At 50.4% G+C, this 18,773-nt stretch overlaps 1 protein-coding gene across 1 annotated transcript; it reads left to right on the top strand.

Annotated features, from left to right (window-relative positions):
• The first annotated feature begins 4,556 nt into the window (after positions 1-4,556).
• On the top strand, positions 4,557-5,191 carry LOC125521185 (small polypeptide DEVIL 4-like). The gene has a single exon (XM_048686238.1). It carries the CDS (start codon positions 4,797-4,799, stop codon positions 4,917-4,919), a length of 123 nt encoding a protein of 40 aa, XP_048542195.1. The 5' UTR covers positions 4,557-4,796; the 3' UTR covers positions 4,920-5,191.
• Positions 5,192-18,773: the final 13,582 nt, after the last annotated feature.

Genomic DNA, 18,773 nt, shown 5'->3' on the forward strand with positions numbered 1-18,773 from the left:
CACTATGCCCCTTGTGTTTTCTGCGTCTCCTTGTTGTTGCACTTCTTCCACGACCATCACTTCATGGTTAGAGACACAAAGGTAAAGGTCCAGCCATGCTACGCCCCTCATATTTTCTACGTCTCCTTGTTGCTGCACTTTCTTCATGACCATCATTCATTGTTAGAGACACAAAGATAAGTGTCTAGCCAGGCTACGCTGCTCATGCTTTCTGCGTCTCCTTATTGCTGCATTTCCTCCACAACCATCACTTCATTGTTAGAGACACAAAGGTAAATGTCCAGCCATGCTATGCCCCTCATTTTTTTTCCGTGTCTCCTTGTTGTTGCACTTCTTCCATGACAATTGTTAGAGACACAAAGGTAAAGATGCGGTCATGCTACGCCCCTCGCGTTGTCTATATCTCCGTGTTGCTGCACTTCTTCCACGACCATCACTTCATTGTTAGAGATAGAAAGGTAAAGATGCGGTCATGCTACGACCTTCATGTTTTATATGTTTCCTTGTTGCTGCACTTCTTCCACGACCATCGCTTCATTGTTAGAGACACAAAGCTAAAGGCGGAGTGATGCTACGTCCATCACGTTTTCTACATCTTCTTGTTGTTGCGCTTCTTGCACGACCATCACTTTTATTGTTAGAGACACAAAGGTAAAGGTGCAGCCATGATACGCCCCTCATGTTTTCTACGTCTCCTTGTCGCTGTATTTCTTCCATGACCATCACTTCATTGTTAGGGACATGAAGGTAAAGGTGCAGCAATGTTGCGTCCCTCACGTTTTCTACGTCTCTGCTGCACTTCTTCCACGACCATCATCTTTGTTGTTAGAGACACAAAGGTAAAGGTGCAGCCATGCTATGGCCTTCACGTTTTCTACGTCTCCTTGTCGCTACACCTCTTCCACGACCATTCATTTCATTGTTAGAGACACAAAGGTAAAGGTGCAGCCATGCTATGCCCCTCACGTTTTCTACGTCTCCTTGTCGCAGCATTTCTTCCACGACCATCGCTTCATTGTTAGGGACATGACTCACATTTTCTACATCTCCTTGTTGCCGCACTTCTTCCATGACCATCCCTTCATTGTTAAAGACAGAAAGGTAAAGATGTAGCCATGCTACGACCCTCATGGTTTATATGTCTCCTTGTTGCTGCACTTCTTCCACGACCATCGCTTCATTGTTAGAGACACAAAGCTAAAGGTGCAGTGATGCTATGTCCCTCACGTTTTCTACATCTTTTTGTTGTTACACTTCTTCCACGCCCATCACTTTCATTGTTAGAGACACAAAGGTAAAGGTGCAGCCATGCTACGCTCCTCACGTTTTCTACGTCTCCTTGTCGCTGCATTTCTTCCACGATCATCACTTCATTGTTAGGGACATGAAGGTAAAGGTGCAGCAATGCTGCGTCCCTCACGTTTTCTACGTCTCTGCTGCACTTCTTCCACGACCATCATCTTTATTGTTAGAGACACAAAGGTAAATGTGCAGCCATGCTATGGCCCTCACGTTTTCTACGTCTCCTTGTTGCTACACCTCTTTCACGACCATTCATTTCATTGTTAGAGACACAAAGGTAAAGGTGCAGCCATGCTATGGCCCTCACGTTTTCTACGTCTCCTTGTTGCTACACCTCTTCCACGACCATTCATTTCATTGTTAGAGACACAAAGGTAAAGGTGCACCATGCTACGCCCCACACATTTTCTACGTCTCCTTGTTGTTGCACTTCTTCCATGACCATCACTTTAATTGTTAGAGACACAAAGGTACAGGTGCGGCCATGGCCACCCCTAATGGATTCACATGATTATGGTCAGTACCTAATCTTCCGCCATATATAAAGTGTTCTACTCGGAGATCAAAATCCTATTATGTTAATCTTAAGGAATTATTCTAAAAGAAAGCAACCCAGGCACACAACCCTGCGGAGCATGGGGCTCCAACACGGGTGGCGGGCAAGGCGCACAGTGCTCTGCCGCCAACAGCCAACTTGTCTGACAGTCAGTTCCTTGATCAATTGTACTTCTTTCTTCCTCGTTTATTAGGGCCCATCGTGTTTAGGGTCGAACTTTGATTATAAATTTAACAAATAATATAAACCACATGTCACAAAACTTATACGTTGTGAATCCACTTTCTGGTATTAATACAATAGTACATTTTTTGCAGAATATAAATTTATTTCATTAGTCGTGCATATGCTTAAAATTTTACACAAAATATGAGAAAACCCATAAACCACTTTGATCTAAAACATCAGGAGACCAGTAAACCGGAACGGAGGAAGTATGTAAGCTCGCCTAGTCATGACGGTTAGTACCTTGTGTGTAGTAAATAGAAGTTGTGCGTCGCCGCGAATCTCCCTCCACGTCGTGCTCACATGTAGCGCGGCTTGGACTCTTGACTGGAATTGTTTTTACAGTCATGGAAGTACACAGATTCAAATTTAATCCACCAATCGAAGAAAGCAAAGATGGTTACTCCTGTGCACCCATCATCATGCATCAAGGAGGCCAGGCCGACAGGCGCACATGCACCCCCAACCCCGGCCTTCAAGTGGTTACTTTGTTAACATCTGCCTGTGGGAATATGAAAATGACAAAACGCCTACGAGTTGGTCCTTGGCACCTCGTCCCGGCGACACTCTCTTAATGACTTGTCCTCAAAAAAGCATGTGCTCCCGACCTCACTAGTCGCTAATGAGATCCTGGTGTCCCATTAATCAAAAAAATACCTTTGTCAAGCCTCAGGTACCCCCTATCTCCTGATACCTGGACGCAAACTGATATTTTAGAAAAAGAAAAGGCAAAGGAGTATCTCTGTCTCTGCATTGTGAGGGCATCTTCGACGCTGTGCATTAAAATTGACAATAAACATTCACGACACGTTCGGATGTGTTCACGGATAATGGAACAGCGATCATCCAATTCGGTGCACCAAATATCCGTTTTAAAAAGAAAATAACAGAATAAAACCTAACCAAATATCTGCCATGCAACCTCATTTTGAATCATCGTTCTACAACAATTCAACTATACATTTAAAATCTAATAAAAGCGCCAGATGTTAACCCATAATCCTCGAAAGCGGCCTTCGTCTCAGGCTTTCTCTCCTCGAGATTGAACTTCTCCATCGATGCATGAGTTCACCCACATGGGCTGCCCCCTCCCATACAACAATGTGTCAATGTGAAGAGCTTGCCCTCCATCCTTTGGTGCATTGCAGCGACGCGTCCGAGCTATAGAATGTCATGACCATCAAGTTCCAACATTCACTGATCAATGAACTGACCAGCACGTAGAGCAACATGAAAGCAAAACTTACGATATCCATGACTGGCATGCCTGTTAGCCACAATATTTCCGCTTGCAAAATCGCACCGCAATATTTCATGACAGCTTTTGAAATGGTGTACCACTGATGTGACTTCGTATTGCAGTCATGGATCACATCCAAATTGTAGGGTGTTTGTGCTTGTGCTCATGAAACCAAAAAATGCACATGTTGCAAATACATCGTGGCCAACCACGCGTTGCACAGCAATGCATTCTCCCTCACTGGTGCCCCACCATCGTACTTGCTTCATGTTAAACAAGGAGAAATTAGAAAAAAGATCTCAATGACATTTGGTCGAACACTCCATGGACGACATTAGCAGGAGCAAACGGTACCTGGGCTGAGGACTAATTCTGAGGTGAAATGACAGCAAAGTACAAGGCGCCTGGGTGGAGCAACGGTTTCCTGGCAAAAACTGGGCGGCGATCTTGGTGGATGCGGATACGGAGTAAGAAAGGAGGGATGAAGTGGGGAAAGGGCTCCGAGGCGAGGGCTTTGGTGGGCGAGATGTGCAGAAGTCTGACTTGGCGGGCGTCCAGACTCCCCCAAACCTTCTCAGCTTTGTTTTTGGTTTGGTGGAATTTGGACGTGCAAACCACGACAGTTTGATGCAAAGCGTTGGATGACACAAAGTGTTTAAACATTTTTTCCCAGATTTTAGCAGCGTTTGATGCAATGATGTTGGAGATGCCCTAAACATTCTCCACCCCTTGTTTCAAAAGAAAAAAACATTCTCCACCCCAGCCGGTTTGCTGCGGTGGACTCGCAGTAGGCCGTGACTAGGAACGACAGGTGAAAGAAAAAGAAAGGAGGAAAACGGTGACCCGCGCACGGTCCGATCGATCAGATCCGAGTCATGAACCACCATGGGAACGAGACAGCGGAGGTGGGAGAGGTTGTGGCCTGCACTGGCCTGAGCTGGAGCGCACGAGGACCAAGCGTGGAGCTAGCGGTCGACGCACGAGAGGGCGTGCGTGGGCATGGCAGCGACCCCTTCGCCGCCGTGCCCCGACACATTTTCCACCGGGGCCAGGCCGGGGCAGCGCACCGCACGCATGCACGCCCTCTGACGCGGAGCACGACGGCCGAGCCACCTTGCCCGGCGGTCCCGGGGGCAGCAGGAATCCGCGCTGCGCTGTCTGCCGTTGCACGCCCATGTGGCCCTCCCTCCCTCCCCACGCTCGCCCCGCATTATCAACTGCTAAGCCGCGGTCGTCTTCTTCCTTCTACCTCTTTCATCCCTACCAGCTACCTAGCTCGTGTGCGCCATCTGGATCTGAATCTAGCCCCCTCCTCCGTCCCTATATATAAGCCCACCCGTTGCCGAGGAGAAATCATTGGCCAGAGTGAGAGTTCAGCAACACTCCTTCACTACACCTCGTTCACTTCCAACGATCTCCAGTTCTCCACACCACAGAGAGAGGGAGAGAGAGTGTGTGTGTGTTGAAGCAAAGATGAAGCTTATGGGGAAGAGCCAGAGGAGTGGAGGAGGCTTGAGCAGGAGCCTCAAGGAACACAGGGCCAGGCTCTACATCATCCAGCGCTGCGTCGTCATGCTCCTCCGCTGGCACGACTGACTCCCTCGCTCCATGGATGGATCCGTCCTTCCATTCCATGGATGGTGTTTGAAGCAAAGATATACTTTTTGGTTTTGGGTCTGTGATTGTGCTGTGCCACAATGGTGTCGGCAGGTAGTACTTGTACATAAGAGGCGAGTTAAATTATAGAAGTAGAAGTAGCAGCAAAGCAATAGCGACCCTTCAGCAGGTGTATCCCATTGTACAATTACATCAGTGCCGAATACTGGAATGCAATATATCAGCTGAAAGATAAGGAATCATTGGACCAATCGCTTATCGGCCCGTTCCAAAACTCGTGTGATGCTAGCTGATCTCGGTGTTTCTTGCGCGTGTTCCATCTTTTCTTCTATAGATCACATCTACTAGTTACTTTTTTTCCCCACCATGTCCAGCACCGCATCCACAAAGAACTCACCAGAATAATTACCTGCTGCGGAGCGCCACCGTGCTCCAAGAATTCTGAGGAGTCCAGCGAGAGCAATTCCTCGAGGAGGAGGCCAACATGGCACCGCCACGCACTGTCGCCGTCGTTCAACCTGTGGGTGGCCGTGGCCCAGGAGCAGCAGGTCCTCGGCTACTTCCATGGCCTCAGTCTCGTGAGAAATTCCCGCTGCCAAGGTCTTAGCTCTGAAGCGGCAATGACAGAGATGTTCGCCGCTCACACGAGGGCACGCTCGGATAGCTCCTGCCAGTATGCAAGAGCCAAGAGGGGTTCCCTCAGCGGCGCACCGGACATCTCTCCAGGATCAAGACGCTCACGGATGACCCAGCGATCTTATTTCAGAGAGAACTTCACTAACCAACTACAAGATCTAAATGCTCGTGCCTATTTACTTCTTAATTTCCTTTTCTTCTCCTCCGGTTTCGCTGGGCCCGCCCATTGTCGAACCAGTCTTTTTTCCACTATTTCTTTTTTCAATTTTTTTGTTTCTTTTTCATTTTTTTGTTTTACCTTTTTCGTTGCTTTTCCTTTTCAAAAAATGCTCGCTCTTGAATCAAATTGTTTATTTTAAAAAATTGTTCGTATTTTCAAATTTTGTTCATAAAATACAAATATTCGCATTTTTAAAAGTTGTACAAATTTCAAAAGAATGTTCGTGTCTTCAAAAATAGTTCATAATGTCAAAACATGAACATTTTCAAAAAAGAGCTAACAAAATTTGAACATGGAAAGAGCTAACATAATGTCAAAAATAAATTTGTTGCTTTTTGAAAGGCCTACCCGGACACACTACGTTAAACATGGTCTATTTTTGAACATCCTTAGAATGATTCCAAATTTGGCAAGCAGGTGGGCATGTCCATGGTAGGCATCCACGTCAGGTTTGAATGACTTTTGACATTGTATACATATTGCAAAATGTTCGGCCATTTATATTCACTGAGAAAACTCCAAAAAATACAAAACTTGTTTAAAACTCAAACAACTTGGCATGGTGCCTTAAATTGGTCATAGAAGACCATTAGATTTTTTAACAATTCAAAAAATGTTCAGGGAGTTTCAAATAATGTTCACGCATTCAATTTTTTTAAAATATTCCTGTTTTCTAATTTTTAATACAGAAATACAAAAAATGTTATGGGAACTTAGAAAAAAATGGGTTTCCATTTTTTGTTCTTCTTCCTAAAATCCAATCCTATATTTCTTAGAAAAGATTTCACGAATATGTTAGTTTTCATTAACTAAATTCCACCTAGCTCATGTGTTGTCGGATTTTACACGAAGATTCAGATATTTGTCTACTTTTTTGTTTCTTTTCAATTTTTGGTTTAATAGATTTATGTATTTTCCGTGTTTACAAGCCACACCCAACTTATTTTTTTAGGCAACGCCACACACAACTAGAATTGTCCGCTCCCGCACCGGCATGCAACTGCAATTGCTTGTTGACCGGTCTCGTGCAACCGGAGTTGCATATGCCGCCGATTCGTGCGCAATCCATGTCCACCGGCCATGCGTAACTGCACAAATGTATTTTTCATATATTTTATAAATAAAATATACAATGGGAAAAACTGACGAGAAAAAAAAGGAAAAAGAAACAAATACAGCCTTTTCATTCTCAGAATTACAAAAATGAACACACAATCAAGCTAACATCCATAGCCACATAAAATATGATAATAAATCCAGTGATCCTAGTTTTATTTTCTTAAGATTATCATTCATGTTACGGTGGTTGATTCTACTTTTGTGCGATATGTGTGTCACAACTTGGGTCATGCGGAAAGTGGATTCTATGAAAAGAAATAGCCATAGCATAACATAAATGATAAACCTGACGAAAAAGATAAATATTAACCAAAGTATGTTTCCATAGATCACCAAACTAGTTACCAGTTCACCTAAAAAAATGTTGATAATTTTTTTCTAGGGCAAAAAAATGTTGATAATTGAAAAAAATGCTGGCTTGATCGAGCCTGGTCCGCCGAACACGCTTAAGTGGGCCGCCTATTCACGACTGACCCAGGCCCAAGCAAGATTTTTGCTGCTGCGTACTGGAGCCCATAGCGATATACACAGGCGCACCGAAGGCCTCATGTTCGTGATCCCAATCCCTCGCCGGCGCCGGAGCCCTCGCCCTCCTCCGCCTATTTCCCCCATCTCTCTTCCTCCCCACTATGCGACCGGGCAAGATGACCGTGCGCGCATCGATAGATGCGTTGGCGTCGTAGCTTCCCGCCACGGCCACCGCTCAATGAGGAAGCGGGAGGAGGAGAAATCCGGCGGTCACTGTGGTAAGACCCTCAACTGTACTTGCTACAGGGGGAAGGTGTATGACCGCCTGACCGGCGGGGGGTGGGGGGTACAGGGGGGAGGTGTGTGACCGGCAGGAGAGCCGGCGGTACAGGTGCAGCAAGAAGCTCAGTTCTTCTGTTAGCGTACAAGATGAACAGCACATCTAATTGAAGATATGTATAAATGCTTGGTTAATCTGTTGAAGATATGCACATCTAATTTCAGTACATGATGGTGTACCGCGGTTTCCACTTAATTTATAAAGAGGTCACCATATATGTTAAGTATTTATTTACGGAGGGAGTACTTACTACATAATGTAACGCCCCTGATCGGAGAGGGGATCGGCGATCTAGAGTAGGTGAGAGGGAGCAGGTGAGGAAGGGGGATGAGCTTGGAGAAGGGGTTAGGATTGTAGAGGAAGGTTTGGATACACAGAATGATCTACACACGCATGCCTCCACAGCCACCCTTAACGCACCCACGCCTCCACTTGGCAGGCCAGCTGGCTGGGCCCGCCAGCCAGCACCTAGGCACACTAATCAGCTGATTAGGTGTGACATTCTCCCCTCCTTAAGAAGAGGCCTCCCCCTCCCAAATGGGTGCCGTGGGAAAACGCCGACATAGCACGTCGTAGTCCTCCCAGGTGGCCGAGTCTGGGGACGACGACGACCATTGTATCTTGAGCTGCACCACGGGCGCGTCGCCATGCTTCATCATACGCCTCTCCAGGATCTTGACGGGCTCTGTCGTCGACGCAGACAGGTCTTCGACTCGGGGAAGCTCGGCGAAAATCGGTGAGTAGTCCGGCGTGAACGGCTTCAGCTGGGAGACGTGGAAGACCGGGTGCACGCGGCTGTCCGGCGGCAGATCCAGCTTGTAAGCCAGAGGTCCAATCTTCTCAAGCACGGTGTAGGGGCCGAAGAACTTGTAGGCGAGCTTGGCGCATGGGCGCGAGACCACGGAGCGTTGCACATAAGACTGCAGTTTCAGCAAGACATGTTCTCCCACTTGGAATGAGCGCTCGACGCGGTGCTTGTCCGCCTGCTTCTTGAAGCGGTGCTGGGCACGCGCCAGCTGGGCGCGTATGGCATCTGTATGCTCTACCCAGTCCAGGTCGTCGCCGGCCGGTGTCGCCTCCGCCCAGGTTGCCATTGCGCCCAAGTTGGCTTCTCTGCCATACAGGGCCTTGAAGGGTGTGCACTGGAGAGATGAATGGAAGGTCGAGTTGTACCAGAACTCAGCCATCGGTAGCCAGCGGCGCCACTTGCTGGGGGAATCGTGGACGGCGCGGCGCAGGTACATCTCCAGGCACTGGTTCACCCGCTCGCTCTGGCCATCAGTCTGCGGGTGGTACGCCGTTGAGTACAAGAGCTTGGTGCCCGCGCTCTCAAGCAGTTCGCGCCAGAGGTTGCTCATGAATATCTTGTCGCGGTCGGAGATGATGGACGAAGGGATGCCGTGCAGCTTCACAATGTTGTCCCAGAACGCGCGGGCGACAGTCGCGGCGGTGAAGGGGTGGCGGAGTGGCACGAAGTGCGCGAACTTGGTGAAGCGGTCGACGACCACCATGATGGAATTGCAGCTCTCGGACGCCGGCAGGCCCTCGATAAAATCCATCGTCAGGTCCTCCCATGGCGCCGAAGGAATGGGCAGAGGCGCGAGGAGGCCGGCCGGCCTGGTGTGCTCGTGCTTGGCATGTTGACAGACGACGCATTGATGCACGAACTCCTCCACGTCTCTCTTCAGGCCACGCCACTCGAAGTGCTTCTTGACACGGTGATAAGTCGCCGTGACGCCCGAGTGGCCGCCCACCGCGCTGTTGTGGAGCGCGGCGATCAGCTTGGTGCGCAGGGTCGTGTTCGCCCCAATCCAGAGCCGGCCTTGACGACGAATGACGCCACGGTGGAGCTCGTACCCGTTTGCATCCGGGCTGGACACGGCTAGATGTTGGAGGTGCTCTTGAGCCTCCGCGTTCGTTGGATAGGAGTTAGCCACCTCTTGCAACCACGCCGGCTGGCAGATCGAGAGCACGGCCACGTCCATGAGCTTGCGCACCCGGGAGAGCGCATCCGCGGCTCCGTTGTCGAGGCCGCGCTTGTACAGGAAGCGAAACTGAAGGCCGACGAGCTTGGACATGGCCTTGCGCTGGACGTCTGTCTCGAGGTGTTGCTCGCCCAAATTGCAGAGACTCTTATGATCCATGAGGATGTCGAACTGAAGGAAATATGCCTTAGAGGCAATAATAAAGTTATTATTTATTTCCTTATAATCATGATAAAAGGTTTATTATTCATGCTAGAATTGTATTAACCGGAAACATAATACATGTGTGAATACATAGACAAACAAAGTGTCACTAGTATGCCTCTACTTGACTAGCTCGTTAATCGAAGATGGTTATGTTTCCTAACCATGAACAATGAGTTGTTATTTGATTAACGGGATCACATCATTAAGAGAATGATCTGATTGACATGACCCATTCCATTTGCTTAGCACCCGATCGTTTAGTATGTTGCTATTGCTTTCTTCATGACTTATACATGTTCCTATAACTATGAGATTATGCAACTCCCGTTTACCGGAGGAACACTTTGGGTACTACCAAACGTCACAACGTAACTGGGTGATTATAAAGGAGTACTACAAGTGTCTCCAAAGGTACATGTTGGGTTGGCGTATTTCGAGATTAGGTTTTGTCACTCCGATTGTCGGAGAGGTATCTCTGGGCCCTCTCGGTAATGCACATCACATAAGCCTTGCAAGCATTACAACTAATATGTTAATTGTGAGATGATGTATTACGGAACGAGTAAAGAGACTTTTCGGTAACGAGATTGAACTAGGTATTGGATACCGACGATCGAATCTCGGGCAAGTAACATACCGATGACAAAGGGAACAACGTATGTTGTTATGCGGTCTGACCGATAAAGATCTTCGTAGAATATGTAGGAGCCAATATGGGCATCCAGGTCCCGCTATTGGTTATTGAACGGAGACGTGTCTCGGTCATGTCTACATTGTTCTCGAACCCGTAGGGTCCGCACGCTTAAAGTTACGATGACAGTTGTTATGAGTTTTATGCATTTTGATGTACCGAATGTTGTTCGGAGTCCGAGATGAGATCATGGACATGACGAGGAACTCCGGAATGGTCCGGAGATAAAGTTTGATATATATGATAATAGTGTTTGGTCACCGGAAGGGTTCCGGAAATCACCAGAAGGGGTTCCGGATGTTTCCCGAAATGTTTGGGTACGAGAACACTTTATTTGTGCAAAGGGGAAAGCCCACAAGGTTTTTGGAAAGCGCAAAAGGAAGTTTTGCGGAGTCCAGGGGCCAGACGCCAGGGTCCCTGGCGTCTGGGTCCAGACGCCGGGAACCCTGGCGTCTGGCCCTGGAGTCCGAGAAGGACTCTTGCCTTTCGGGTGAAACCGACTTTGTGGAGGCTTTTACTCCAAGTTTCGACCCGAGGGCTCAACATATAAATGGAGGGGCAGGGCTAGCACCAAAGAGAGATCAAGAAACACAAGTTGATCCACGTGATCTATTCCTTAGCCGTGTGCGGCGCGCCCAGCCACCATAGTCCTCGATAATACTGTAGCGGAGTTTAGGCGAAGCCCTGCTGCTGTAGTACATCAAAATCGTCACCACGCCGTCGTGCTGACGAAACTCTTCCCCGACATTGCTGGATCGGAGTCCGGGGATCGTCATCGAGCTGAACGTGTGCTCGAACTCGGAGGTGCCGTAGTTTCGGTGCTTGATCGGTTGGATCGTGAAGACGTACGACTACTTCCTCTACGTTGTGTCATCGCTTCCGCAGTCGGTCTGCGTGGGTACGTAGACAACACTCTCCCCTCTCGTTGCTATGCATCACATGATCTTGCGTGTGCGTAGGAATTTTTTTGAAATTACTATGAAACCCAACACGAACGACCCGCGTTGTAGATACTGTCGCCACTTGTCCACAGCCATCATAACCGCGAGGAACTCCTTCTCGTAAGTGGAGAGTTTCTGGTTGCGCGCACCCAGCGCCTTGCTAAAATAGGCCACGGGGTGCCCCTCTTGAGTGAGCACCGCGCCGATGCCCGTGTCGCAGGCATCCGTCTGGATGGCGAACGGCTTGTCGAAGTTGGGAAGCGCGAGCACCGGTGTGGTGACCATGGCCTGCTTGAGCAGGTTGAACGCAGCTTGGGCGTGCTCGGACCACTCGAAGCCTTTCTTGGTGAGGAGCTGCGTGAGTGGCTTGGCGATGATGCCGTAGTGCGGCACAAACTTGCGATAGTAGCCTGTAAGGCCGAGGAAACCGCGAAGTTCAGTCGGCGTCGTAGGCGTAGGCCACTGCACCATGGCTTGGGTCTTCTCCGCATCGGTGGCGACGCCCTCGCGTGAAATCACATGCCCGAGGTAGTCGATGTGGTCGGTGGCAAACTCGCACTTGGAGGCCTTGACATAGAGTTGGTGTTGCCAGAGCAACTCCAGCACCGTGCGCACATGTTCCAGGTGCTCCTCCATCGTTTCACTGAAGACCAGAATATCGTCAAGGAAAATGATGACGAACTTGCGAATGTACTTACTGAAGATTGCATTCATCAGGCACTGAAATGTTGCCGGTGCGTTGGTGAGGCCGAACGGCATGACGCGGAACTGAAAATGGCCGTGATGGGTTTTGAACGCCGTCTTGGCCCCATCTTCTTCACGCATTCGAATCTGGTGATAGCCAGACCGTAGATCAAGCTTGGAGAAGACCGTAGCGCCCGCCAGTTCATCGAGCAGTTCGTCCATGATTGGCAGGGGAAACTTGTTTTTGATCGTCGTGTCGTTGAGCCGGCGGTAGTCGATGCAAAACCTCCAGGTGCCATCCTTCTTCTTGACGAGCAGCACCAGTGCCGCGTAGGGGCTCACGCTGTGAGTAATGATCCCCGAGTCCAGCATCTCGCGGACCTGCAGCTCGATCTCGTCTTTCTGCAGGGGAGAGTAGCGGTAGGGGCGAGTATTGGCCGGAATCGCCCCTTCCACCAATGTGACGGCGTGGTCGTACTGACGGTGCGGCGGCAGTCCTTGGGGCGCGGCGAAGACATCGGTGTACTCGTCGAGGAGGTCGGCGAGTGGGGTCTGGCTCGGTGACTTGCGCTTGGTCTGCACGGGCGGACAAGCATCCACCATGGCCATTGCCCAAACCTCGTTGTCGGCGATCAACTTGCGAAGTTCTGCTGGCTCCACCGCCGTCAGGGTCTCGGTGGCCTTGGGTTTGACGCTGCGCAGCGTGACTTGCTCGCCGTCGTGGAGGAATGAGACGAACTTGTCTTGCCAGTGGCAGGTCATGGGGTTGTGCTGCGCCAGCCAGTCCATGCCAAGGATGCCATCGTAAGCATCGATGTCGAGCTCGCGCATTGGTGTCGAGAAGGTGTGCCCCTGCATCTGAAGGAAATATGCCCTAGAGGCAATAATAAAGTTATTATTTATTTCCTTATTTCATGATAAATGTTTATTATTCATGCTAGAATTGTATTAACCGGAAACATAATACATGTGTGAATACATAGACAAACAGAGTGTCACTAGTATGCCTCTACTTGACTAGCTCGTTAATCAAAGATGGTTATGTTTCCTGACCATAAACAATGAGTTGTTATTTGATTAACGAGGTCACATCATTAGTTGAATGATCTGATTGACATGACCCATTCCATTAGCTTAGCACCCGACCGTTTAGTATGTTGCTATTGCTTTCTTCATGACTTATACATGTTCCTATGACTATGAGATTATGCAACTCCCGTTTACCGGAGGAACACTTTGGGTGCTACCAAACGTCAGAACGTAACTGGGTGATTATAAAGGAGCATTACAGGTGTCTCCAAAGGTAGATGTTGGGTTGGTGTATTTCGAGATTAGGATTTGTCACTCCGATTGTCGGAGAGGTATCTCTGGGCCCTCTCGGTAATGCACATCACATAAGCCTTGCAAGCACTGCAACTAATATGTTAGTTGTGAGATGATGTATTACGGAACGAGTAAAGAGACTTGCCGGTAACGAGATTGAACTAGGTATTGGATACCGACGATCGAATCTCGGGCAAGTAACATACCGATGACAAAGGGAACAACGTATGTTGTTATGCGGTCTGACCGATAAAGATCTTCGTAGAATATGTAGGAGCCAATATGGGCATCCAGGTCCCGCTATTGGTTATTGACCGGAGACATGTCTCGGTCATGTCTACATTGTTCTCGAACCCGTAGGGTCCGCACGCTTAAGGTTACGATGATAGTTACATTATGAGTTTATGCATTTTGATGTACCGAAGGTTGTTCGGAGTCCCGGATGTGATCACGGACATGACGAGGAGTCTCGAAATGGTCGAGACGTAAAGATTGATATATTGGAAGCCTATGTTTGGACATCGGAAGTGTTCCGGGTGAAATCGGGATTTTACCGGAGTACCGGGAGGGTTACCGGAACCCCCCGGGAGCTAAATGGGCCATAGTGGGCCTTAGTGGAAAAGAGAAGGGGCTGCCCTAGATGGGCTGCGCGCCTCCCCCTTCCCCTAGTCCTATTAGGACTAGGAGAGGTGGCCGGCCCCCTCTTCCTCTTTTCCCCCTCCGCGAATCCTATTCCAACTAGGATTGGGGGGGGGGGAATCCTACTCCCAGAGGGAGTAGGACTCTCCTGGCGCCTCCTCCTTGGCCGGCCAGCCTCCCCCCTCTACTCCTTTATATACGGAGGCAGGGGGCACCTCTAGACACACAAGTTGATCCACGTGATCTATTCCTTAGCCGTGTGCGGTGCCCCCTGCCACCATATTCCTCGATAATACTGTAGCGGAGTTTAGGCGAAGCCCTGCTGCTGTAGTTCATCAAGATCGTCACCACGCCGTCGTGCTGACGGAACTCTTTCCCGACACTTTGCTGGATCGGAGTCCGGGGATCGTCATCGAGCTGAACGTGTGCTCGAACTCGGAGGTGCCATAGTTTCGGTGCTTGATCGGTTGGATCGTGAAGACGTACGACTACTTCCTCTACGTCGTGTCATCGCTTCCGCAGTCGGTCTGCATTGGGTACGTAGACAACACTCTCCCCCTCGTTGCTATGCATCACATGATCTTGCATGTGCGTAGGAAATTTTTTGAAATTACTACGAAACCCAACAGCATCCACCACTTCAGGTCGGGTATGATGCGATCACAGGTGAGGCGATCGCCGTTGGCAACCCGTATTTCCACCGGCGGCAGAGGTTGGGTTTGTGCGCCGATGCGGTCGACGAAGCTCTTCTTGACGAAGCTGTGGGTGCTGCCCGAGTCGAGGAGGAGCAGCATGACTTGGTTCCCGACCAAGGCGCGCAGGCGAATAGTGCTCGGCGAGTCGGAGCCGTCCAGCGCCTGGGCTGACAGAACGCAGCACTCCGCAGGCCGATCTGGTGGAGCGGGCTCGTCCAAGAGCTGGAGAGCATGGATCGCGTCGTCGGAGAGAACCTCCCCATGCTCCCCCACGTGTATGGTGAGCAACTGTGCCGGCTGCGCGCAGCGGTGCTCCCGTGAGTATTTGTCGCCGCACTTGAAGCAGTGGTTGTTGGCGCACCTGTAATCCCGCAACTGGCGCTCCCGAGCGAATTCGTCGCCGACAACGCGCGGGGCTGCCGCTTGGCTTGAGCCGCGTTTGTTGGTGGAGGAGGACGCCATGGAGGAACTGGTCGGCCCCGTGGACGTGTCGTGCCCAGCTCTTCCTCCTGAATGCGCGCCAGCACGGATGCGCGGATGATGCTCGACGAGGCTTGTAGACGAACTGCAGCGCGCAGCTCGTCCTTCAGTCCCAACAAAAACTGGGTGATGAAGAACTTGTTGTTGATGGAGGGATCCAACGCCAGAAGGTGATACATGAGTTCATCAAACGCCGTGCGATAATCGGCGACGCTGCCCGTCTGCCGTAGCTGAAGGAGACGATGCATAGTGAGCTCGAACTCGTCCGCACCAAACTCTTCGAGCACGGCGGCGCAGAACATGTCCCATGTCAGGTTGCGGTGACTCTGGCGAAACGCCTGGAGCCAGTGTGCCGCCTGCCCCTCGATGTACAGAGCAGCGGTAGGCACCCAAAATTGCTGACCCACCTTGTAGAGCTCAAAGTATGCCAAGCAACGATCCAGCCATAGGTAGGGTGCGGATCCGTCGAAACGGGGGAAATCGTGTTTTGGGGGTTTGTGGTAGGAGCTCTCTGGGTGGCTGGGGCTGGGTGGCGGCGCGGTGACCCCAGCCATGGGCGCACCGAGAGGGGGAACCGGATTGAGTGGTGGTCGGTTGTCCCCCAGACGAGCGTGAGCAGAGGCGGGACGATGGGGCTCCGCGTGAGGGGGCTGATGGCGCGGAGGCGGTGGTGGCGGCGGCGGCGGTGGTGGTGGTGGTACCAGCGTGGTGACAGAGCCCGCTGGTGAGGTCGAGCCGTCGACGGTCTTGCAGGTCGCATCGATGTCTGCCTGCGTCAGATCGAGCTGCCGCGAGAGGCCCCGCAGCTCCGCCGAGATCTGGTTGTTGAAGGCGATCTGCACCTCGAGTTGCTTGTCGCGGAGAGCGGTTTGCTCGTCGAGCTTGGTGAGGAGGGAGTCGAGCATCTTCGCGATGTGGGCGTTCCCTTCCTCCATGGCTTCCAGGACTTGCCGCGTCGCAACGGAGGGCTTCGAGGGCGCCGTTGCTCCTGCCTGAAAGGGGATCGAACCCCGCGACGGATTTTGGGCGAGATCCGACGAGCGGACTCGCACCGTGCGCGGTGGATGTTACCGATCCACCTCCCAAGCTTCAGAAGGTGCAGCGGCGGCGAGGGGGAAATTTTTTTTGGCTCTGAATACCAATGTAACGCCCCTGATCGGAGAGGGGATCGGCGATCTAGAGTAGGTGAGAGGGAGCAGGTGAGGAAGGGGGATGAGCTTGGAGAAGGGGTTAGGATTGTAGAGGAAGGTTTGGATACAGAGAATGATCTACACACGCATGCCTCCACACGGCCACAGGCGGCCACCCTTAACGCACCCACGCCTCCACTTGGCAGGCCAGCTGGCTGGGCCCGCCAGCCAGCACCTAGGCATACTAATCAGCTGATTAGGTGTGACACATAAGTTCGAACTAATAGCCTTTATTTTAACTGTTTCCAGCTAATAGTCGAATACAGGGAGGCTGTTGTTCAGCGGAGCCCTTATCTTTTATGTTCTTCTCATAGGAACCACATTATCTTGGTATATTTCCATAAGCAATGTTGTTGAGAACTGTCATGTGTTTGGCTCATGCAGGACATGTGCAGCTGTGGAAAGCTCAAGTGATGCATGCGGATGGTACAAAGAATCAAGCCTGGAAGTTAATTTGGAGCTTGCCTTGTCCAGGTAAAGTAAACCATTTTATTTGGAGGCTTGCATGGGACAGTCCATTGACCCAGAAGAATGTTTGAATGTGAGGCATTGATGATGATCCCTTATGCTCTGTATGCCGAAGACAGAACGAATATGGTGGAGCACCTCACCTGTTCTTGAAATGTAATCATGTCGAAATGCAGTGCTCCTTGAAGAAGAAAGGCAGAATCTCTCACGAGGTGCATCTCAGTTAAACAGACTGCCAATCACATTTTGGAAAAAAAGAGGCAGGTGTGGCTACGAATGAAGCTGGCCACTTCCATGTGGCTTCAGCGGTCTGACCCGCAACTCGGGGACGCAGTCGATTCAGTCCAAGACTTTTCAGATACAAAACACTTTCTCTGAATTCAGTTAACATCGTCTGATGGTAAAAAAATCCATATGCCCGTTCCTGCCAGCTCCTGGTATGGTTGTTTGCTGGAGCAAGCGGGGGGCTTTGATCGGCACATGTGGATCAATTGTCCTGAAGCTCGACCAGGCTCTGCAACATACATGCCGTGCAGCATATATTGTTGATTCAGTAGTCAGAGACTCAGGGCTGGGATTGGTGAATGGTGATGACCATGTAATTTGTTTGGGCGGGCAACTTTATCTCCTGTCGTTGTTTCATGCCGGTGATTTTTAGAAGATAATGGAATCTGCTTTTTTTTCAGAAGTTGCACATATTCTTCTCCTCAGACAACACATTCTGTTAACTGTTTCCAAAGAGGATCAGCATGCCATGCCAGTACATTGGCTAACTCTATCCTCCAGACTGCTTGAGCTCGCCAGAACTCCACAATGATGTAGGGCCGGCGCCGCGGAGGTCGCCGAGATGGAAAAGCCGGCGGCGCTCCTTGGCCCCGACAATCTAGAAGACGACCCCGCTTCATGGTCGCGCTTTTCCGACGCGTCAGGGATCCCCACTTCCACATCCCCATTGTTGGCCGACGGGTGACGGCCGCCGGCGCGAGCATGGGCGACGCGGGCTAGAGCTTGTCGGGAAGGGAAATAGTGTGGATGTGCTTTGGAAGTGGACTGGCCGGTCCACGCGCACGGACTAGCCATGAAAAAGAACCTCGGTGTGGGCGGCTGGATGGCTGACATGCGGACCCATTGACGTGTTCGGATTTAATGGGGCCAGTGGGAAGTGGTTGGACGGCAGACATGTGGGCCTGAGGCCTAGACGACATGCGCATGTCAGTCTAGTGTTCGTCTGAATACAAATTAATCTCAAATTTACGTCATATATAAATGGGTCTAGGTGGACACAAGGCAAACATATTTTTGCGACTGAGGCTGTGTGTTGGCCCGTGATATTTGTTCATTTCGATCCAAATGGACAGGGCGGACCAAATACGGTGTGGTGTTGTAGTTGACCTTAGCATACCTATACCCTTTCACGTCATCATTCATCACCATAATCACTTCATTTTAAAAAAGAAGTTCATCATGAGGCCAGACAACGGTATCCTCAGCATTAATAACTGTGAGAGTTTGCTCATGATTACCGGCATTTAGGGCATGGCCAATGGTATGCTTCAAACCGGATGCCTCGGTGTTCAACTAGGCTCGGATGCCAGGTGGAGCTGGTATGGTAGCCTCGCAGTGTATTAGAGTGGCTTGCAGAGGAGGCGGCCACTTCATGGGAGAAGGGAAAAGAGAGAGGAGAAAGAGAGGAAAAGGAGGTGAGAGATGGAACTGGGTGCTCACATGGGAGGTAGAAGATGACGCC

Source organism: Triticum urartu, chromosome 7 (genome assembly GCF_003073215.2).
Source record: "Triticum urartu cultivar G1812 chromosome 7, Tu2.1, whole genome shotgun sequence".
NCBI lineage: Eukaryota > Viridiplantae > Streptophyta > Magnoliopsida > Poales > Poaceae > Triticum > Triticum urartu.